The following is a 23,596-nucleotide window of genomic DNA, read 5'->3' as shown; positions in this document are numbered from 1 at the left end:
ATGTAGGGTTGAAGATTGCATTCATGGAAAACTTCAAGGCCCGAGAGAGTTTGAAAATAAGGGTGAGGATTTAGACATCGTTGCACGAGGGGGACAATAATCAATGCAGGTCAGCAAGGACTGTGCTGGTAGCAATGTGGGGCAGCATATAATTGGCAGAATTCTAGTTGAGGAAGTTTTTATAGGCCAGTACATGTAAAGCAGGTGAGAGTTTTGGATAAGTCAAGTTGAGAGGCGATGAAGGCGTAGATGAGGGTTTCGGTGGTGGTGAGGTAGGGACATAGGTGGGATATTTTATAAACATCAGTGTAACTGTTCTCTGTGACAGATTAGATATGGGCTTTGAATCTCAACTTCGCGTGGGACACTTGCATAGGTCTTGGTCTGAGTGAGAAGTATGGAATCAGCACCTCTGTTGCATACAGTTTCTGTCAGAGTCAAACAACTGGCCTCAATATTGACATTTTACTAGAGAATGTCCTAGCTCACCTATAATACGGTGTCCTGTAGCATACCAACAGCCATAAAGTCAAGAACAGAGGTGGAGAGGTAAAGCAATGTGTCATTTGAATATGAATGGTAACTGACCTCATGTTTTCAGATAATGTCATCAAGGGCAACATGTTTTTAAGGAATGGGGAGCATGTCAAGAATGAAGCTTTAGGGCATGCATTGAGCAATCGGGCAGGCAGGAATCTCTGGAGTTGATGTTCTGGCTACGTTGCAACTAATTGCAGTGGCAAGCATGCGATGCGCTAAAAAGAGAGAGAATGAAATTAACAACCAAATCAAATGGCAATTTCCCTGAAACAATATTTGAGTTAAATAAAACTGCCCCAAAATATGTGCCTACGGGTGACTGGATTTTAAAACATATTGAACTGTGGAAATGTTATTGCAAACTAAGGGAAATGTACAACAAATTAATCTGACCAGGAACAAAAGACAATCCAGGCTGATACAGTAACAATCAAAAGGAAAGAATTGTCCAGGTCATTTTGTACAGGGACATTGTAAATGCCTTTGAGAAGAACATGCTTGCAATGTTATTGCACAATCATCGCCTGTACAGAAACATTTTTCCTGCGTAATATTTAATTGCAGGGCTTTATTTTTATTTGTGTACAACTGACTAAAAATTGTTTCATTACAATTCCAAACACAAACAAACAATATTAATGTTTGCTGGTGGCTTAATTCAAAATGTTTTGCTTTTGGCTGAATCTAGTTTGTATTATCATTTGAGATATTTAACTTCATTCCATTCCTTCCTTAGGCATGCAATCCTAAATATTCTGATTATGACAAGACAGGCTCAATATGCACCAGTGAGAGCATCAATGATACCCTTACTCACTACCGCTGGCTGGTGAGTGCCCCGACCGGTCCTGATGGAGTGACGAGCCCTATGAGAGAAGTAGATTCAAATACCTTCTTCACCTCATCCAAGATGATTACTCTGGACTCCATCTACTTCCAGGCTGGTTCTCGGGTGCAGTGTGCTGCCCGAGCAGTGAATTCCAACGGGGATGAAGGGCTTGAGCTAACAAGCCCCATTGTATCAATCAACATTGAGGAAGGTAACACATAAAAATGTGTGTTTAGCTACTTTGAGGAGAACAATGCGCATTGAATGATGATTAGGTGGAAAGGAGTTACAAGTTAACCCAAATCAAGAAGGCAAGAGATTTAGATGTTACGATAAACTTTAATGAGTTTCATTTCTTGTGTTATTTCCAGAATATTGATTAATGCTTTCACATGGAAATTCCTTCTTGTTCTGGTTTAATGCGATCGTTAATCAGCCTACTTAAACAAAAATAATTAAATAGCTATGTGTGAATCTCCATTTTTTTAAATATTAGCTGAACCTTGAGATTGCATTAATATGTTTCACACACTCGCCAACACCTGTACGATTATTTCTTTTTGAGCACATGCATGTGCTTTGACATGAATGAACACGTGACATTAATTGCAGTGATAGGTTAAAGGCTAATAAAAGGTCATTTCTTGGATTGAGAAATTATTTCCATTACAAGAACACAAGAAATAGGAGCAGGAGTAGACCAAGTGACCCGTCGAGCCTGCTCCGCCATTCAATGTGGTCATGGCTGATCTTGGGCTTCAGTTCCATTTCCTTGCCTGCTTCCTTAATTCCCTGAGGGATAACTTCCTATATTGCAATTATTATTTAGAAATTATGTGTTTTACTTTTCCTAACATCTTGTAAACAAGAAAGTTTTTTTTTTAAATGAGCTATACATCCCTAACTTGTGCAGTTCCTTAATGTATATATTCCTCAGTGCCCAGAATGTGCCAATAAAGAGAAATGGTATACTTTTAGATTGAGGACAAGAGAGTTCCAGTTGTTTTTAAATCTGTCATTCAGTTATGGTTACCAGCTAATGATGCGTGATTCCTTTTATTGGTAGGCCTTTGCCAGCCCAGAGTACAAGGAGCAGTCGGTGCAGAGCCGTTCTCTGCTAAGCTCCGTTACACGGGATCCGAAGATCCAGACCATCCCAACCTCATTAAAGTGGCTGTAACAATGCCTCACATCGATGGTAGGGAGTGCTACATGGAGTTGCTGCTGTGTGTTTTTCTGTTTTCCAAGTGACTTGCTTAAGTTCTGTGGAACTTAGTTCCATTGCATGTAAGATTCCACTTAATTGTTTCTTAAAATAAACAACATAATGGTCAACACTCCCCTTACCCACAGGCCTGCAATCAGGAGGGAGGAGGCTAGAGATCAGGGCTGTGAGATTGAGTTGGGTGGAAATTAGGTCTTTGGGATGAGGCGAGGCTAACTATCAGTAGTGGGGTAGATTGACAATCGGGAGGAGAGGGAAGAATCCTGCGGTCGGAAGGGCTGGAGAGAGAGGAATAGCATAGCAATTGGGAAGCTTAGGGGAAAGGCCAGTGATCGGGGAGGGGCGGGGGAAATGAAGGTTTCCTTAATGGGCTGGAGACAGCTTTCCTGCTCCTCTTGGCCCACAAGAAGTGCTGAAACAGCCACTTAACCTGGGGAGCCGGCAACTCCCGTTTCCATTCCACTGCCAAGTTTCCCAACCCCTGTGAAACCTATGCAGCAAATTTCAAATTACGCTCCCAGTTGTACTGTAGGAATTCAATGTAAATATGTTAAATCAGTGTCCTGCCTCTCCATAGTGGGGCACTGGGAGACCTTGATACCTGCAGCCGGCAAAATGGCAGCATGCATTTCACTTTTAAAGCCCTCATCCTCTACCTCACACTGTGGCTGGGTGAGAGTAGGGGGGTGGGGGGTGGGGGGGAATTAATATCAAGGCCCCTGTGGCTCCCTCACACTCTTCCTAATGACTGATTGGCTGAAAAGCAGCCATTAGTGGAACACTGCCCAGAATGGCAGTCAAAATGGGGAGAATCAAAATGAAAAATAAACAGTAAATGCTTAGTTGAAAGAAAGGCCCCAGGTGTCTGATTAATGTGTTCCATTCACTGTTTTTGTTTCAGGTATGCTCCCTGTTATCTCCACACGCCAGCTGTCTAACTTTGAACTTACTCTTAGCCCCGATGGTACTCGGGTTGGAAACCACAAGTGTTCTAATCTGCTGGACTACAATGAAGTGAAGACTCATTATGGCTTTTTGTCAGATTCCACGAAAAACCCTGAGGTGATTGGAGAGACCGCTCCCTACCAGTATAGCTCGTCTTTGCGTGGACCTTCTACACTTCGTTTCTACCGAAACCTCAACCTTGAAGCTTGTCTCTGGGAGTTTGAGAGTTTCTATGACATGTCTGAGCTGCTCACAGACTGTGGTGGCACTATTGGAACCGATGGCCAGGTACGAACAGCTTCTCCTCCTTGACAAAGTTTGTTTTTGTGTCACATATCTTTCTTAAACAGATAAAATTTATGATGCAGATGTTTTATATTTTTTAAAAATGAAGTGGCCAAACATTATGTATTTCAATTTACACCCCTCTCCAACATTCTCCTGAAGGCGGTGGCTCATGCTAGGTATGGTCCTAGGGGCTTAGGGTGTGCAGCCGAATATAATCAACATCAATTTCTAGGCACACATGCAATTGACTCACTATCACGCCCATCAATACAGAACATATCCTGTTCAAACTATTTTCAAAATAGTTTTGTTTATATATTAGACATGCACTTTGTCGACCCTGGTATCCAATAATTATAGAATGAACACTAATCCAATGTTTTCATTTTTTGACTCACATCATCGCAGTCACTTTGCAGTTAATAGGAACATCTGTACAGACAAAGCTATTATTTAGGATCAGTTTTGATTAATTTAAATTGTTTTCATTTAACCAGAGCAAGCAGGTCTTGTCCATGGGCTGCAGTAAATCACTATTTGTGCATTTTTAGATGCCTTTTTTAATTATCACTTTGTATAATACTGAAATCAAGACACCCTTTTGTACCTTGTTACCCATTTGAAATGACTGAGGAAAAAAGCTTAGTTTGTTGTAGGAATGTAATAATTTGTTGATAAATACTGCCAGGTCTTCCCTCTTCTACACTATGTGGGTGTCTGTTTAATGCCTCATTGCTTTACTGATTCTCTTTTAGATGGCGAACAAAGCCTTGCTATGTGGGGATGAGGTTTTACTGTAACACAACACCATGCAGAAGGTTGAGCCACATGTAGACAGGCAGAGCTTGGATCCTTTTGTTTGTCAGCTCTTTGTATAACCCCACATGTCTTGAGTATGGCTGAGATCTGAGATTGTGTCTTGTTTTGAATTCTTTGCCATAAGCTGCATCCTGCCTACTCATTCTTGTAAGGATTTTACCTCTAGGTTTCATAGATATTGTGATGAATGTTCTTCTTTGAAATTTTAGTTTACCCTTGATCCCATCTTTATTTCCTTCTTATTGCCTTTCTTCCTCCTGAGCTTCCTGTTCAGAATTTCCCAGCTGAGAGGCCCTATACTCTGTCCTCTATCATGTGTAGAAGTGCCAGAACAGCTCTGGTTGACCAAACCTCTGATTTTATTTTTTTTGCAGTTTCCCTCCATCCTATCTCCATTGCCTGCTTCTGAGACAGCTTGGCTGTTCTATAGTGCAGCATATAGACGCACCATACCTGCGCCAATGAAGCTTCATTCGGGCTATTATTTTATTTTACTCTATTGTTACCCCGCTAATATATACATGTGTTATCTTTTTAAAATAACTTTCTTAGAATTCAACAAAATGGACTCAGTTCTTTCTTTATGATTTAACCTAACCTTTTAGCCTGTTTTCTGATCAGTCTTACTTTACTGTTGATGTAAGTTGCTGGCAGTATTAAGATATAAAGGAATCCATAGTGGTGTAGAGTGGGTGGCGGAATCTGGACATCAGGTCTACAATGGTCCCATTTCACCTGCAACAACAAAGCATTCAGCCTTTTATCTGGCATTTTGTGAAGGTCACAATCTTAGATTATTGCTTACAAAAGGTTTGGTTGCATTTCTAGCAGATACTTTAAGCCTGAGCCAAACGAGGAGGCTTGTTGCACTACCTCTTTCCTACCTCCCTCCTCCAAAAGGGGTTGGAGATTTCAGTAATCCATACTTGCAGGATCATTGCTGAAAAAAGAGACATGCTGTTGAAGCTTTTTGTCTTGCACTCATCAGGACAATTTGCAAGAATACCAAATTGTAAAGGGAACAACAATTCATGCAGCCCTGTCCCTTGCAGACAAAGGGAACATACACACATTGCACCTTTTTTTTAACTAAATAGAAGCTTACGGGACAGCTATTCCCTGGTTCATTCCCCAGGGCAATGCCTTGACTGATTTGAATTTAAACAAAGTTTGGAAGTTAACTGTCAGTTGTTAGTTACTGTTGCATTCCCCATGATAATGACTCTACCAATCAGAGTTCATTTGCCAACCAATCAGCACTCACTTCTCACATGATATAACTTGTTGTTCCTTTTACAATTTGGTATTCTTGTGAGTTGTCCTGATGAGTGCAAGATGAAAAGCTTCGACAGCATGTGTCTTTTTTCATCAAACTCAAGTTCCGTGATACCAGACAACTACATGCAGGATCATTAGAGGAGTATGTCGGGAGGAAGTATTGAGGAGAGGTAGAAAATACTGCGAATAAAAAGGGAGAAAATTTAATTTAGATGGTTTGGCAGTCTCTGAATATTTCAAGTGCAAGAAGTATATCAACAAAACAGTAACCTGTGTTATTTTGGTCGCCACTGACAAAGCAGCTTTTTATTTACCCAGTTGTAAGCACAGGGTCTGAGATCATTTGTTGAACTGTGGCAGCCACAGCCGTCTCACTTTTATCAGCAGCGGGAATCAAAGGGCCCCAGCCGCCCTGTGGAAGGGCTGCTTTCAGATAACTACAGCTTCTTGACATAAATGGAAATGCATTATCTCCCTGCTTTTGTTGCCGAGGTGTGAAGGGCTAGATTTTAAAACAAACCGTGCGTCTCAGTGACGCTTCCCTTTGATGTCTGCTGATGATAAGGAGGTTCTTTTGCCCGCTGCCATTTCTTACAGTTGATAAGAGAATGATCGTGCAGCTCAGAACTCTGCAAGTAAAGACGTTTTCCCTTAAGTCCGGTGTAATGGTTTGCCAACTTTTGTTTGTCTTTTACTGTGTTGTTTTATGGACTTGTTCTTGTTCTTGAACTTTAGTTAAATAATGAAACAATCAAAGTCTTCTTTACTTTTTGGGAAAACTCCTCTAACATTCTTCTACCAACACTTGTCCAAATAAGTTATTTTAATGGTTTCAGGGGATCTAGTAAGTTTCAAATTTTGGGGTAGAGGCCAACAGAGAGGATAAGTGTAAGATATATAAAACCACCAGAAAGGCACACAAATATTGAATGTTTAGCAATTCACTTTCAATATCCCTCTGCTTGTTGCCTTTCATTTGTATCCAATCATCCCTACCCTTTTAGGAAGTGCAGATAAGAGCTCTCCGTTAATGTTAATGGTGCACCTGTTGATGACGTCTCCATCACCTACAAACATAAGGATCCTCTCCAACAAAGTGTGTCTCGCAGCTTTACTAGGACTGATGCTGATTGCACCAGCTTTTGACATTCAGATCTGTCATAATTGGCTCTAACCCAAAAGGAAATTTGCTGGAATTCACTAAAGGTTTAGTTCACCACATTACTCACCTGAGCAGAATCGATGAGCCGATTGGCCTCCTTCTGTGCTGCAATGACTCTAATATTAAAGTAACTTCATTCTGACTGTGTCTCAACAGAAAGTAACACCCTACACCACCACCCAGCAAGTTTTCCCTACCTTCCCTCCCGCTTCTAGATAATCTGATTGATGGGAAGCCCGGGCGCAACCATCATTAACAATTTAATTGAGTCTAGATAGCCAACAGCCATTATACCGATTCATTTCTAATATGTGAAGTGGAAAATTAATAAATTGCAATTCAGTCACACTGACAAAATCTGTTGTGAGCAAGCACTGTTCTACCTGACGTAAAAGTACTAAGAAGTGTATTGCATGATATTTGATGTTTATTAAGCTATATGATGACTTTGGAATTCTTATTCAAGGACCAGATGCTGCTCTGCTAATTAGTTCAGACTGGGAAAATGAACATTGATCATCGAGAAATAACTGTAATTATTACTGAAATCTTTAGATCACAATTTAAAAGCCCGAATCAGCATTTGGTGATAATGATTAGTCAGGGCTTAGTGTTTCAAAAGGTTTGTCGGTATATTTCAGAACAATTTATTTACTTTTAGTTGAAATACTTTTCCCAAAATCGTGCTTCGTGTCTCTGTACCAAAGTGACAGTCAGCGGTGATACATTGCCAGTGTGCAGTCATCCGATAAATGGAAATTAATTGTCAAGGCACAGATTCACTAATTTAGACAGTAGTGTGCATGGAAAGTTGAATTTTAACCTAACTGTCATTTGATTCAACTTGTTGCTCTGCTTCCTATATCCTATAACTCATGGTTAAAGCTCAAAGTTAGACTGAGTCACTGTTCATGACCGGTAATTTGGATCCCTGGATAGTCCTGATACTTGTGGTGACAGTGAATGCTTGTTTTCTAAAGCTCGAGTAGGTACTGGTTGTAAAGTGTGGTCTGTATCCTTGTCAGATGCTTGTTGCCTGAAGGATATTCAGAAGCCGAGGCCATGTCTCAAAACTAATCAGTAATCCTGTCTGTGAAACTCTTATTAAACAGTAAGAATTTGTGCCTGCAGATCCTAAATTCTACCTTTTATTCTTTTGTGACAATGCCACACCTCTTGATTACAGTTGCCCAGTTTCACTTTAACTAATATGAAATAACCTGGAAATCGCGAGGTTCAAAGCAGTGCAGACATTTGTCGGAAATGTAGATAGAAAACAAAGGTAGCTGGGCGGACAGCTCTGGTCTTGTACAAATTGATATTTCTCCCAGATATAAAATGGCAGGTGTGCAGGGTAGGAGTTTCTGCTCTGAGGGAGTGAGCAGAATTAGTACTGTGTAATCTTGATTGTCCAGGTAAAGCAGATAAACTTTAATTCGGGGACTTCAGTTCTTTCAAGCATGGAATGTACGTGACTGGGAAAGATCATTATAGGCTTTAATGCCGGTCTCAGAAATTTTGAAAATACCGCACTGTATATCATCCTGTCTCTCACCCGCCTCGTCATTTTCCTGACCAAACATCTACCTACTTGTCTCTTATACTTAACTGTAGAATCTACCTCTCGAGGTAATCCATTTTGCACATTCACCGTGCTATAACAAAGGATTAAATAGAAGCTTGGTAAATGTAAATCACCTTTCATAATCAGAAATATCCAGGTGATATATATAGCATTTTAAGGAAAGCACCTTTGTGGTGAAAAAAAATCCAACCACCTTTCTGACCAGTAAGTGTACAGCCTTCAGCTAACAATGGTGACAGGACTTTGTAAGAAATCATTTAGAAAGGATTTGTACAGTTCAACATAGATTCACTTTGACAAAACCGCGTAGTATCCAATACTGTAAACCTATCAAATGCAATAAACTAATACAGAAAAGAGTGAGTGTGTGTGTTTGAATGTGTATATTTTAAAGAAAAATGAAAAAAAAATAACGTAAAGCAACAAAATTCTGCAGTAATGTCACTGTTCTTAAAGCAACACATTCTATCTTTGGGCTTTTCTAAAGGGACACTATTGTGTTTTATATTTGGTGATGGCTGGTATCTAATGTGTTAAAATCTTTTTTTTTTGGCTTTTCTTTCTGCCTCATCAGGTTTTGAACCTTGTGCAGTCCTATGTGACTCTGCGAGTCCCTCTTTACGTCTCCTACGTTTTCCATTCCCCGGTGGGTGTTGGTGGCTGGCAGCACTTTGACCTGCAGTCGGAGCTTCGCTTGACTTTTGTGTACGACACTGCCATCTTGTGGAGGGATGGAATTGGCAGCCCACCAGAAGCAGAATTGCAGGGTTAGTGATTGCCAGAAATTGCCTTACCATTTCTAATAGTTAATATCAGCAAGTTCAGTTTGGTGAGGAAAAATTTTATAAGGAAAGCTCCTCGTCAGTAATTTGCTTCCACTATTTTAGGTAAATTTTGCAAGACCCCACACTGCTAGCAATGCTTTGTACATAGAGAAAGATCAGAAAATCACGCAATTTTCCTGATATTAGGGACATAGTAATAGGGCACACAAAAAGTCTTAATATGATTGGGCAGAGTCAACACAGGTTTATGAACAGGAAATCATGTTTTGTAAATCTGTCTAGAATCTTTTGAGGTTGTAGCTAGCAGGGTAAAAAAAGGAACGATTGTAAGGAGGACCTGGAGGCAATAATTACAATCTAGAAGAGCTATCTAATCCAGCCCAGTCTGTGGCTCCAGAGTGGAGGGGCCATATTCTGAGAGAAATCAAAGTGTGACATCACAGGAAAACAGATTGGTTGATGAATATTTTGCTCGTTTATCCTCACATTCATTTATTGGTAATTGTAAGGTTTTATTAGTTGTAGTAAGGTTTACTAGCAGGTGTTTATTAATTATAAATTCATTAAGAAAAGTAAATGAAATAACACATAATAAAGATGGTAGGGCAGGTGATGTGTTGCAACTGCAGAATGTGGGAGCTCCTGGACACCACTGTGATCCAGAGTAAGCACATCTGCAGTAATTGTCTATGTCTTGAGGAGCTTCGGCTCAGAGTCATTGAGCTGGAGGCCGAGCTGCAGACGCTGTGGTGCATCAGGGAAGGAGAAAGTTACCTGGACACTTTATTCCAGGAGGCAGCCACACCGCTTAGAATAGGGTCTTCTGATTTGGTCAGGGACAGGAGGGTGTGACTGCGAGTGAGGCAGCTATGGGGACCCAGAAGGTAAAAGTGGAGGAGCCTCAGCCTTTACAATTGTCTAACAGGTTCGAAGAGCCACATCCAATTAAGGGCACTGAGCAGGCTACTCAGGCAGGAAGGCCAGTGAGAGCACACGAGGCACTTATCTGCTTGATACATCAATACATCCTCATTTTCTAGATGCAGCCCCAATAGCGGCCACCTCCCCTGGACTCCCAGCTCTCTGATTAGCTGGCAGCTCTTGGGGGTGGGCGACTGGCCTTAATTGTGACAAGATGCAGCCCCAGGTTTTGCCATCCACCAAAGCGGGTTCTCCCGCCCCCACCCAGACTCCAGCTTACAGGCTCAGTAGGTCCTGTGCTGCCACCACTATATCCAGGCCCCTGTGTCAATATTGATAGAAAGCACATGGCTTCTCAAAGGTTTGAGCAAAATCTATTCCAATTAACAGGTTGCTCATTTGTAAGCTTTATCATCACTCTTTGTTGTTGCTAAATAAAGTATTGGTTGAAAGTTTTCTCTTGCAATTAAGTTGGTTGCTTGGAAATAAGTAAAAATATATGTAAAAGCAGCTTCTTTACTGTTAAGTATGACTCAAGGATTGTTCTACTGTAGAGTAGCTTGTTAAAATAATTGAACATATACTATAGAGACAATAGGATGTGTAAAAAAAAAAGGCAAAAATGTATAATGAGGCTTGGCTGAGAGCCCAGAAATCCATTAGAGTACTGAAACACCTGAGTCCCAGAGGAAACATTGCTTAATTGATAACTCTGGCTCCCTGATCTCTTCTGTTAATGCACAATGTTTATTTGCACAAGATTTCACAAGTTTTCAAGTGCTTGCCATTTTAGCTATTAATATTTTAAATGATCTGTATGATCGATACGTTTATTGGCCTGTAGTAAAAAGGAGCTTTTTTTAAGTGGAAAGTTACCAATGAATTACTTTTTTCCCAACCTTTCTTTTTACACATCCTGTTGTTACTGTAAGGTTCATTGGTTCTATACAATGTATAGTGGTTGAATAGGCATGAAAGTACCATAGCTCAGCATGGGGGCATGAGGGGCCATAGTGTTTGGGTGAGGGGCATACATAGAAACTAGGAGCAGGAGTAGGCCATTCGGCCCTTCGAGCCTGCTCCGCCATTCATTATGATCATGGCTGATCATCCAACTCAATAGCCTGCTCCCGCTTTCTCCCCATACCCTTTGATCCCTTTCGCCCCAAGAGCTATATCTAACTCCTTCTTGAAAGCATACAATGTATTGGTCTCAACTACTTTCTGTGGTTCACAGGCTCACCATTCTCTGGGTGAAGAAATTTCTCCTCATCTCAGTCCTAAATGGTCTACCCCTTATCCTCAGACTGTGATCCCTGGTTCTGGACTCCCCCACCATCGGGAACATCCTTCCTGCATCTACCCTGTCTAGTCCTGTTAGAATTTTATAGGTTTCTATGAGATCCCCCTCATTCTTCTGAACTCCAGCGAATATAATCCTAATCGACTCAATCTCTCCTCATATGTCAGTCCCGCCATCCCAGGAATCAGTCGGGTAAACCTTCGCTGCACTCCCTCTATAGCAAGAACATCCTTCCTCAGATAAGAAGACCAAAACTGCAACAATATTCCAGATGTCGTCTCACCAAGGCCCTGTACAATTGCAGCAAGACATCCCTGTTCCTGTAATCGAATCCTCTTACTATGAAGGCCAACATGCCATTTGCCTTCTTTACCGCCTGCTGCACCTGCATGCTTACCTTCAACAACTGGTGTACAAGGACATCCAGGTCTCGTTGCATATTCCCATCTCTCAATTTATAGCCATTCAGATAATAATCTGCCTTCCTGTTTTTGCTACCAAAATGGATAACCTCACATTTATCCACATTATATTGCATCTGCCATGCATTTGCCCACTCACTCAGCTTGTCCAAATCACACTGAAGCATCTCTGCATCCTCCTCACAGCTCACCCTCCCACCCAGCTTTGTGTCAACTGCAAATTTGGAGATATTACATTTAATTCCCTCATCTAAATCATTAATATATATTGTGAATAACTGGGGACCCAGCACCGATCCCTGCGGTACCCCACTAGTCACTGCCTGCCATTCGGAAAAAGACCCGTTTATTCCTACTGTTTGTTTCCTGTCTGCCAACCAGTTTTCTATCCATCTCATTATACTACCCCCAATCCCATGTGCTTTAATTTTACACGCCAATCTCTTATGTGGGGCTTTGTCGAAAGCCTTCTGAAAGTCCAAATAAACCACATCCACTGGCTCCCCCTCATCAACTCTACTAGTTACATCCTCGAAAAATTCCAGTAGATTTGTCAAGCATGATTTCCCTTTCGTAAATCCATGCTGACTCTGTCCGATTCTGCCACTGTTTTCCATGTGCTCAGCTATTAAATCTTCTGTAATGGACTCTAGAATTTTCCCCACCACCGACGTCAGGCTGACTGGTCTATAATTCCCTGTTTTCTCTCTGCCTCCCTTTTTAAATAGCGGGGTTACATTAACTACCCTCCAATCCAAAGGAACTGTTCCAGAGTCTATAGAATCTCGGAAGATGACCACCTTGGCATGGGGCCATAGGGGGTGGGTGAAGGGCCATGAGGTGGCATGGATGGGGCATGGGGAGTGAGGAGGGGTGAGGGCCTTACTATTTTCATTTTAACCAGGACAAAGTCCCACAGCAACAAGGCAGGCCTGTTAAACAGCCCTCCTCCGCACCCGGCAGTCCCTGTGGCTGCCTCCAAACTATTTCCTGACTCATCTGGCCCGACTGCAGCTGCGCCCGTACCCCCATAATGAAAATCCCGTCTTTCCTGGCACTTTATCCTGAGGCAGGCGAGCCGAGCCAGGAATTACCCCAACTCCCACGAGGATAACAATTCCACCCCATAGTCTGAGCTAACATTTGCCATACAATACTGTATTACTGACTGTCAGTTCCAAAGAAGAGTCATATTGGACTCGAAATGTTAACTCTGTTTCTCTGTCCGCAGTTGCTGCCAGATCTGCTGAGTTTTTCCGGCATTTTCTGTTTTTGTTTTAGATTTCCAGCATCTGCAGTATTTTGCTTTTACTATTATGCCAAGTTACTTCTGTGGTTTGATTTTCTCTCTGTACACTCACAGAGCAGATCAGCTGAATAATAGGAGTTTGACTTATCTAACCAGGTATTTTAGAAGTAGAATTTCCAATATAGTTCAACAGATCATGTGCCTAAATTAAGCCTGTTGGAATGAGGATTTTAGTGAAATAACAGCTGTCTGTTGACGTGGAGTGCTGGGGTAGGTTCATACTGTTGTATTTTCATTCACTGTATTCATCTTAATGTCAACACACCTCATTATACATCAGATGACATTACAGCAGGTTTGAGCTGTCAATTCCACATAATAATATTCACTGTTTCGGACTCCTTTTTTTCCCCCTAAATTTATAACCATGCCTGATGTCTGCCAACAGGTGCCCTTTACCCAACAAGCATGCGGATCAACAGTGAAGGGCGCTTGGTTGTGAACTTCCGTACAGACGCACGATTCCGCGGCCTCTTTGTTATGTTGCATCCTGGTGAGTGAGCTTCTTTGCCCTTTTCTTCTCTCCTGAAGACACTCACTTCTTCCTTTTTACATAACAGGTGGCTAGGATTTGAAATTCACTCTCTGATAGGGTGGTGGACACCAATTCAATCAGAGTTTTCAAAAGGGAATTGGATAAATACTTGAACGAGAAAGAATTGCAGGGATATGGCGAAAGAAGAGGGGAGTCGGACTAATTGGATTGCTCTTTGAGAGAGCCGTGCAGATTCAAAGGGCTGAATGGCCTCCTTTTTGGCTGCACTATTCTCTGATTCCAAGTACTACTTCATGGGCACACCTGTGACTGTAATTCGAGTGTTAACCTTTACGATGAGTTTTTGCAAACTGTTTCATATCACCACCCATGTTCACTCCTACACATTTTCTAACAGGTGATCACTAGATTACCATGAGGTGCTAGTATCTGAATTAATGTTTTCCTATTCTATACTCAGGGGATCAAAGATCAATTGCGATACCTCTAGAAATCAATATCACGAGAGGTCTAGACATAGTAGATAGAGAGAAACTGTTCCCATTAGCAGAATGGTCAAGAACTAGAGGTGATTGGCAAACAAGCCAAAAGCAACATGAGAAGAAACGTGGTTGGGATCTGGAATGTGCTGCCTGAGAGTGGGGTGGAGGCAGGATCAATTGCAGCCTTCAAAGGAGAATTGGATAAATACCTGAAGGGAAAAAAATTGTGGGGATATAGGAAGAGGGCTGGAAGATGGAAGTAGCAAAATTGTTCTTTCTGAGAGCCGGCATGGACTCAATGCCCCGAATGGCCTCCCTCTATGCTGTAACTACTCTATGGGCAGAATTTAGCCCTTGGTTGGCGGGCGGGCCCCACCGGCTTGGCAGTGGGCGGGCAGCCGAACCCCACCACCGAAACGGGGCCCGCCGCCATTTTGAGTGGGCGGGCCAATTAAGGCCCGCCCAGCGGCCTACCCGACAGGAAGTGCTATGCGCTTCCTGTGTGGGGTGGGGGGGGGTGGGTGGGTAGGGAATCCCCAACTGTCAAAGTGCGCTCTTTCGCACATGCGTACAAAAGAGCGCACTGATCCCTGAGGCAAAGTCCTGTCTCAGAGAGTTTAGTGAAAGGTAAGTAAAGTCAAAAAATAGAAACATTTTAAAATTATTAACATGTCCCCCTCATGTGACAATGTCACACAAGATGGGACATGTTGATAATAAACTCATAAAATTTATTAGATTTTTACAAAACGGTAATGAAACTTCATCCCGCCAGTGGATGAAGTTTCATTAATAATCTACAGGCCACTGGGGCTCCTGGCCTGCCCACCAGCCTTAAGTTTGATCGGGCAGGGCATTTAACTATCTTAATGAGCCTGTCAATGGCCTTAATTGGCCATTGACAGGTTGGCCGGCGGACAGCTGATTTCGCTGTCCGCCCGCCTTCCTGAAGATTTAGATTCCTCCCAACGTCATCCCGCGTCATTTTCCCCTCGGCGAGCAGGCTCCGCCCCCAAATCACCAAGGGGAAAATCCTGGCCTATGATTCCATGTTTCAAAGATAGATCAGCTAATTTGGCCCAGAGCAGGGACCAGACCTCGAAATTTCCTGGCCCGTGTGGATGAGCTTCTTTACTGGAAAAAATTGCTGAGACACTGGGGAACAGGAGCAATTTTATTCATTTGAAAATGGAAGATGTTGCTGAGCAAGGTGTTAATAGCAAACATGTATTTATTTTACTGTTTGCAGTGCAGTCTTTTTGAGGTGCCCTAAAACAATCTGTCCTTTCCAGCATCACCTCTCAGCTCCATGGTTATGTCAGCTGATCACCCAGGATTGACCTTTACCCTCAGCTTAGTGCGGAGTGAGCCAACATACAATCATCCTGAGCAACAATGGAGCTTCACTTCAGATTTTGCTGTAAGTTTTATAAGTTTAAACTCAGAGCAATTGCTGATGAACCAGTTTATGCACATGTTTTATGCACATATCAAAATTAGATGTAGATCAGGAATACTAAGTATTACTGCCTTTGCTACCTCTAGACATTCTGCTCTCCTGGCTGCCCTCCAATCTTGCTTCCTACATGAACCTGAGCTCATCCAAAACTCCTAACTGGCACCTAACTCGCTGGCATTTAGCCTGTGCTCTGCTGACCTACATTGGCTCATGGGCCAGCAACACATTGATTTTAAAATTCTCAGCCTTGTTTGAAATCGCTCCCTGCTCCACACCCACACCATTTCGGTAAACCCCTATAGCTTTACAACCCCGTGAGCTCTCTGTGCTCTTCTAATTCTGATCTCTTGCACATTCCCGATTTTAAATGCTCCACCATTGATGGCCTTGTCTTCAACAGCCTGGGGGTCTTAAGCTCTAGAAGTCCTTCCCTAAACCTCTCCACCTCTCTATCCCTTCGTTATGATGCTCCTTAAAACCTACCTCTTGGACCAAGCTTTTGGTCATCTGCCCTAATATTTCCTTGTGTGGCTCTGTGTCAAATTTTGCCTGATAACATTCCTGTGAAGCACCTTGGGACATTTTACTGCTTTAAAGGCACTGTATAAATGATAGGACTTTGTTCAATTACTGATTCTACAAGTGATGTGATACTTTGAAGCAATTCTCGATGACAAAACCCTACAGAGGGCCTTGTCCTAAAGTATTTACCTGAAAAGTTCACCCTGTTGCCAAATCATTCCATTTGCAGTCAGGGTTCTCTGTGCGGGCTAGTGGTGGGCAGGAGGGGACCCTCCTTAATGGGCACCTGGGCCAATTGGAGGCACACGCCCTCCCCTGCACCCCCCCATGGCCTCTCAAATCCCACCCATCACTATCTTGGCACTAGCGAGACCCCCCCATACACATAACACAAATCCTGGAACTAGCACCTCTCGCCTCCCTCCTGAAGTGCTGGAGAGCTGCCGGCCTCTGGTTGCCAAAAGGGGTGAAGTCCTGCCCCCAGCCTAGTGACCGCCAATTAACCATTAAGTAGCTGTGGGGCAGCCGGTGTTCCCCACGGCAGGCTCCACCATCCCCCACCCCCGCCCTGACTTTTTAACTAGGGGAGAGTGGTGGGGAATCCAGCGCCCCACATAATTCAGCCCTAGCTACTCAACACATAATTTAGGCTTTCACACCATAGTTCTGAGCGCTGCATTGGCAGAACTGCTCTCCTTCAGGTGGAACATTGAATTGAAGCTCTAGTTCCCTGTAAATGGCCCACATTGAAATTAACAGTCACATGGTATTCTTCAGAGAGCAGGCTGTTTTTCTTACAGTGTCCTAACCAACCACCACCAGAGTAGATTAACTGGGCTTTTTGTCTTGGGGGCATTTGTGAGACTTGTGTGCACAAAATGGCTGCTCTGTTTGTCTCGTAGCAACAGTCACAAATTTTGAAAGTAATTCATTGTGCATGAAATGCTTTGAGATGACCTTATGAGACCTGAGGCAATATCTAAGTGCAATTGTATTTTTTTAATTTCCCACATGAAATAAGGTGTAAAAGATATTTGCTGTCTACCCATGAAACACAGTGTTTGTTTCTGTTTATTATTGTGATCATTAGTCATGAAGGTCTTAATAAATTTTAGAAAACAGGCTTAACGTACAAACATACGAACTAGGAGCACAAGTAGGCCACTCGGCCCCTCGAGCCTACTCCACCATTCATGGCTGATCTGATTGTAACCTCCCGTCCTCCCCTGATAACCTTTCATCCCCTTGTTTATCAAGGCTCTACCCAGCTCTGCCTTGAGAATGTTCAGACTCTGCTTCCACTCCCTTTTGAGGAAGGGAGTTCCAAAGACTCACTCTCTCTGAGAGAAAGAATTTCTCATCTCTGTCCTAAATGGGCGGCCGCTTATTTTTAAACAGTGACCTCTATTCTCTTAGAGCCCCCTTCAATACACTATCCTGTGCCATCTGTATTCCAGCAAATGGAGATTGTCTACGCCTTGGAGGGACCTCCTGCAATGAAACAAGCCAGCCAGGCTACAACTGCTGGGCTCCCCCACATCCAGGGAGCCATAGATTACACGCATGTGGCCATAAAAGAGCCAGTGGGTGAGCTGGGTGCCACAGGAATGGGTTCCACTCTATGAATATCCAGATTGTTTGCGACCACAGATACAGATTTTGTAGGTCTGCGCCAGGTAGCCTGGCAGCTGCCGTGATGCATACATCCTGAGACACTCCCAGGTGCCAAGGGTCTTCGTCAATCCAGCTCAGTTGGATGAAAGAAAGTTTGCAGCCCTTCCCGTCTGTCACAAGCCACTCCCATGTCTAACACCTATGAAAAACACGAAGCACATTCAGGCCTTGGCTCATAACGAAATCTTTATATGGTGGTCCCGTTAACACAATTTGTACATAGAACGCGTATTAACTGAGGTTATATCACCCATGACAAGCCCTCCTGTGTTTACAGTGCCTTAAACTTCTGCTTGCGAGTGCTGCGTCTTGGTGCCCCCACTTCACTGGCAGAAGCATTAGAGGCAGCCTGCTGACTGTGCTGCCCTCGATGACCTTGATGGACGTCCTCTGGCCGGTGGAGCCTGTGCAGCCACTGCCGGGAATGGAACGTCCAGCGCCATGACTGGGCACTCATCAGTCATCATGGCCTTATCAGATGCCATGGGCACCGGCAGAAGGGTGGAGGAACTTCTGCCTTCATCTGGTGCACCCTGAGAGGAGCCTGCAGATGTGACATGCAGCTGGTCTGCCAGTGTAAGGTGAGTTTGAACCTCCCTGCTCACCATTGATGGACGGGCGCTGAGCAGATAGACTCAGTGCCTCATCCATCTCTAACACTGACAGTGACCTGCTGAGGTCATTGCCTGTGTGAAGGCTTGCAGGTCCGAGCGCAACCACAGGAACCCCTGATTCTATTCCTGGAGCTGCCTCTCCATGAGAGTCACCATGCTCTCTATGGAGGAGGCTGTTCCCCCAGAGCTCCAGGTCAACGCAGTGCTCACGCTTCGCATGGACTGCTCTAGGACAGAGACCATGGGAGGCAGACCCTCAGGGATCTCCTCCAGATCTTCACACGCATCCCATTGGACATCCAGCATCTTCCACCTGCTGGACGACTCCAGAGGCTCATCCATGGGTCTGGTCTCCAGCAGTTCTCTGACTGTCAACGCCCTGGGCACTCTCTGCCTCCATCTGCTCCTCATGCGAGTGTGATGCCCCCTCACCCCTGTGCAGTATATGAACCCACACTCTATCACCGACATGCCTGTGTTTGCGCTGGTGCTTGGTTTGGAGAGAGGATGTGACACGGGTGCATCTGTCGGCAGCTCCTCAGGTGTCAAGGGAGGGTCTTCGAGTTCTTTCAGGCATCGTGAGGATGGCGCATCTGAGGGAAGAAGAGAATATATCAGTTGATAACATCATAACGAAGTGACTGTGCATGCACAACGGTCGCTTGTCACAATGGACAACCGCCTCATTGAGTCACTGATTGGATGAGCAATGGGGACTCTTGATTTGAGCTTCTCATTGGAGATGCCACGGTCCTACATCTCTTACAAATTTCCTCAGTCTTTCAACTGTCCACTGGACTCTTACTTTCCTCCGAGACCCTTGCCTCTCCGCGTAGGGAGATTATGCTTCAGTTATACAGGGCGCTAGTGAGACCACATCTGGATTATTGTGTACAGTACTGGTCTCCTTATTAAGGAAAGATGTAAATGCGTTGGAAGCAGTTCAGAGAAGATTTACTGGACTAATACCAGGAATGGGTGGGTTGTCTTATGAGGAAAGGTTGGACACGTTAGGCTTGTATCCACTGGAGTTTAGAAGAATAAGAGGCAACTTGATTGAAACCTTTAAGATCCTGAGGGGTCTTGACAGGGTGGATGTGGAGAGGATGTTTCCTCTTGTGGATCGCTCATTCAAGACAGAGATGAGGAGAATTTTTTTTTCTCAGAGCATCCTGAGTCTCAGGAACTCTCTTCCTCAAAAGGCGGTGGAAGCAGAGTCTTTGAATATTTTTAAGACAGAGCTAGATAGATTCTTGATTAACAATGGGGTGAAAGGTTATCAGGGGTAGACAGGAATATGGGGTTGAGGTTACAATCAGATCAGCCATGATCTTATTGAATGGTAGAGCAGGCTCGAGGGGCCGAGTGGCCTACTCCTGTTCCTAATTCGTATGTTTGTATATATGACCTGTGGACCTTGCTCAACACTTACATTCCATGTCAAGGGCGTCCATCTCAAACTTCGAAAGGATCAGGACGTTGGCCATCCCACCACCTGTTCGCGCACGCTCCAGCGTATTATGGCTTCTGTTCTCCTGTACGGACTAAAGTGCAATCATTATTCCACCCTCTACCTGCCACACTATACCAACCTCAACTGCACCCACCCACCCCCCGCCCCCAGGAGACCCAGGTTGAGGTGCCCGTCAGATTGGCATACTTCACCCTTGTACACACCCAAGGCAAGTGGGCACATCTCCAAGCCTTGGCCAGTACAGGAATATGTTCCATTTGGCACTCTGCATCTCACACCCCTGAGTGCCATGAAGAACAGCCACTCTCCAAGACATCTACACGCAATTCCAGGCAAAGTTGGTACTCGTGCGGAGCGCAGAAGATCATTGAACCTTTTCCGGCAGTGAGTCCATATACGACGTACAACATCATGCCTGCTCACCTGAGCAGCCACCTCCGTCCAAGTGTCCTTCATCTGGTGGGGTGGCCTCCTCTTGCCATCCCGCGACATGAGAATCTCACACTTCCTCCATGAGAGTACGCAGGCACTCGTCAGAGAACCGGTGGGGGAGCAGAGCGCCACCAGCATTGCCCTCCTGCTTGGCATGCCCAGCAGCTGCTGAGGCCGTAATTCCTGCCAACTAAAAAGGTTTCAAATCTCTCGGAGACAGCTCCCTGAGGCTCCTCACCAACTCCTGGCAGCCTTCAGGGAATTGCCCGTGCGGTTTTTAAACCCCCCTCTGGTCCCTATTGGATCCGGCGCCTGCCATGCTCCCGCCCTCACAGGCAGCACTGAGCCCCTTTCAGTGCGCATTTTGGCCCAGCCAGCGTAAAATCGCATTCAGGTTGCGATCGCGGATGGGAGCGAATATCGCATCCACTTCCGGGCACTCCGATAGCGTATGCATGACATGCACAAAATTCAGGCCATACTCTTCACACCCACTCTGTCAAGTCCCCTCAGGATCTTCTATGTTTCAATGTCGCCTCTTACTCTTCTAAACTCCAGTGGATACAAGCCTAACCTGTCCAAACTACCCTCGTAAGACAACCCTCCCATTCTGGTATCAGACTGGTAAACCTTCTCTGAACTACTTCTAATGCATTAACATATTTCCTTAAATAAGAGGACCAATACTTTACACAGTACTCCAGATATGGTCTCACCAGTGTCCTATACAACTGAAGCATAACCTGCCTACTTTTATATTCAACCCCCCATGCAATAAACAATAACATTCTATTAGTTTTCCTAATTACTTGCTATACCTGCACACTAGCCTTTTGTGATTCATGCACTAGGACACCCAGATCCCTCCGAATCTCAGAGGTCTGCAATCTCTCACCGTTTAGATGATAAGCTTTTTTATTCTTTCTGGCAAAAGGGACAATTTCATATTTTCCCACATTATACTCTATTTGCCAGATCTTTGACCGCTCAATTAACCTATCTATATCCCTTGTAGCCTCCTTATGTCCTCTTCACGATTTACTTTCCTATCTATCTTTGTGTCATGAACAAATGTAGCAACCATACCTTTGGACCCTTCATCCAAGTCATTCTTATAAATTGTAAAAAGTTGAGGCCCCAGCACTGATCCCTGTGGCACACCACTCGTTACATCCTGCCAGCCAGAAAAAGACCCATTTACGCCAACTCTCTATTACAACCGGAATGGAGAAGTATGCAGTTTATCTAGCCCCACTGGTCCACAGGTCACATCATTAGTTTAAAAGTTTGATTCACTCACCAAAATGACCAATTGTTTATCTTCACTACCATTACCCAGAATAAAAGACACTTTAACCAGGCTTCTTTCAATAAACTCAGAATGATTGATTTATTATAAAACAAAACTTTTTTTAACAAGTTGCAAGAACTGGTTAACACACAATTGTAATCTGGTAGTATAACCATCTATCCCCTTTTAAAAAAAATTCCCCAGCATACTCAGACACCCACACAGACAAACGAAGGACAAGCAAGTACAGCCTCTGTAGACGGGCGGATGGAAAGAAACTTTACAAGAAAAGGATAAGGTTCGCAGGGTTTCAACGCTGTCAATCTGGTGCTCACTCATGTGAAGGCTGATCGCTAGTCACTGTAGTAGTCAGGACGTTCTTTCAGAAGGAGCCACGACATGGTTGAAAATATAGCCGGATCAATGCTTCTCGTCTCAGCTTTTCAGGTTTCCAAGAGCAGACAAGTTATATGCAAATGAGAATTCTCTGCCTGTAGATTGATCACCAACACGGAATATTCAGGCAAGGCAGGGAGACGGCCAGCTAGGGCAGCCTACCTTCTTGGCTTATCCCCCAAAAGACTGAGTTCGAAAAACAACAGGTTCAAAACTCTGCCATGTGATTTCCAGTAAATCACTAGCTTTACCAGATTTTTCCCCATCAATTAAAGTGATTGCAGTTCATAACAAACAAACAGCTCTTCCCCCTTCAAGCACTATGCTGGTCAGATGATTTTTTGGAATAGGCATGCTTGTTGACAGTTCCAAGGTGAAATTATAACCTTTTTGAAAAAAAACTCCTGATCAACATCCAAGTGTCCAGATAATGCAATGTCTTTCCGAATTTTAAAAGAAAAATATAGTTTTGAAAGATGTGATTCTAACACCTCTGTTTTCTGCCAGCCAGCCAGCCAATATTCTATCCATGCCAATGTGTTACTCCCTACACTATGAGCTTTTATTTTCCGCAATAACCTTTGATGTGGCACTTCATCAAATGCCTTCTGTAAATCTTAGTACATCTACCAGTTCCCGTTTATCTACAGCACATGTGACTCCTCCAAAGAACTCCAGTAAATTGGTTAAACATGATTTCCCTTTCACAAAACCATGTTGACTCTGCCTGATTGTCTTGAATTTTCCTAAGTGCCCTGCATGACATCTTTAATAATAGCTCTTAACATTTTCCCAATGACAGATGTTAAGCTAACTGGCCATTTGCTATTTTCCAATTTAATGGAACCTTCCCCTAATCTAGGCAATTTTGGAAAATTAAAACCAATGCAGCAACTATCTCACTAGCCACTTCTTTTAAGACCTTAGGATGAAGTCCATCAGGACCCGGGGATTTGTCAGCCCGCAGCTCCAACAATTTGCTAAGTACCACTTCCCTGGTAGTTGTAATTTTCCTGAGTTCCTCCTTACCTTCCCATTCTTGATTTACAGCTATTTCTGGGATGTTACTTGTATCCTCTATAGTGAAGATCGATGCAAAATACATGTTCAATTCATCTGCCGTCTCCTTATTTTCCATTATTAATTCCCCAACTCACTTTGTTTACTTTGTTTACTCTTCTTATTTAAATATCTATAGAAACTCTTACTATCTGTTTTTATATTTCTAGCTAGTCTTTTTCTCACTCTAGTTTTTCAGTCCTTATTAATCTTTTAGTCTTTCTTTGCTGTTCTTTATATTCTGTCCAGTCTTCTGACCTGCCACCCATCCTTGTGAAATTATATG

At 43.5% G+C, this 23,596-nt stretch overlaps 2 protein-coding genes across 3 annotated transcripts in view; one reads left to right on the top strand and one right to left on the bottom strand.

Annotated features, from left to right (window-relative positions):
• LOC144682690 (FRAS1-related extracellular matrix protein 2-like) overlaps positions 1–23,596 on the top strand; it is a 266,621-nt gene that overhangs the window by 222,092 nt on the left and 20,933 nt on the right. Inside the window, exons 14-19 of the mRNA XM_078545282.1 lie at positions 1,277–1,580; positions 2,436–2,567; positions 3,496–3,827; positions 9,246–9,438; positions 13,800–13,904; positions 15,682–15,809. Coding sequence (XP_078401408.1) covers positions 1,277–1,580; positions 2,436–2,567; positions 3,496–3,827; positions 9,246–9,438; positions 13,800–13,904; positions 15,682–15,809 — 1,194 coding nt within the window. The remainder of the gene's footprint in view (positions 1–1,276; positions 1,581–2,435; positions 2,568–3,495; positions 3,828–9,245; positions 9,439–13,799; positions 13,905–15,681; positions 15,810–23,596) is intronic.
• On the bottom strand, positions 17,787–22,418 carry LOC144682446 (uncharacterized). 2 transcript variants are annotated; one of them, XM_078544848.1, is made up of 4 exons: positions 21,651–22,418; positions 20,091–20,193; positions 19,124–19,251; positions 17,787–18,183 (listed from the first exon to the last, which is right to left on the bottom strand). In XM_078544848.1, exons 1-4 carry the CDS (start codon positions 21,672–21,674, stop codon positions 18,109–18,111), a joined length of 330 nt encoding a protein of 109 aa, XP_078400974.1. In that variant the 5' UTR covers positions 21,675–22,418; the 3' UTR covers positions 17,787–18,108. The 2 variants fall into 2 exon arrangements, with proteins under 2 accessions (XP_078400974.1, XP_078400975.1); XM_078544849.1 differs by having other exon boundaries at positions 22,191–22,418.

Source organism: Cetorhinus maximus, chromosome 7, assembly GCF_964194155.1.
Source record: "Cetorhinus maximus chromosome 7, sCetMax3.hap1.1, whole genome shotgun sequence".
Taxonomy (NCBI): domain Eukaryota; kingdom Metazoa; phylum Chordata; class Chondrichthyes; order Lamniformes; family Cetorhinidae; genus Cetorhinus; species Cetorhinus maximus.
The sequence above is the reverse complement of the archived record's forward strand: the minus strand, read 5'-3'. Positions and strand labels throughout refer to the sequence as shown.

What these genes read in the sequence shown, in the direction of transcription:
- LOC144682446 (XM_078544848.1), bottom strand. Translation starts at nt 21,674, where the DNA reads ATGACTTGGATGAAGGGTCCAAAG. An exon ending in GGACGCCCTTGACATGGAAT is followed by an intron (nt 19,252 to 20,090) that starts GTAAGTGTTGAG and finishes TTCTTCCCTCAG; the next exon opens with ATGCGCCATCCTCACGATGC. An exon ending in GCGCAAACACAGGCATGTCG is followed by an intron (nt 18,184 to 19,123) that starts GTGATAGAGTGT and finishes TGTTTTTCATAG; the next exon opens with GTGTTAGACATGGGAGTGGC.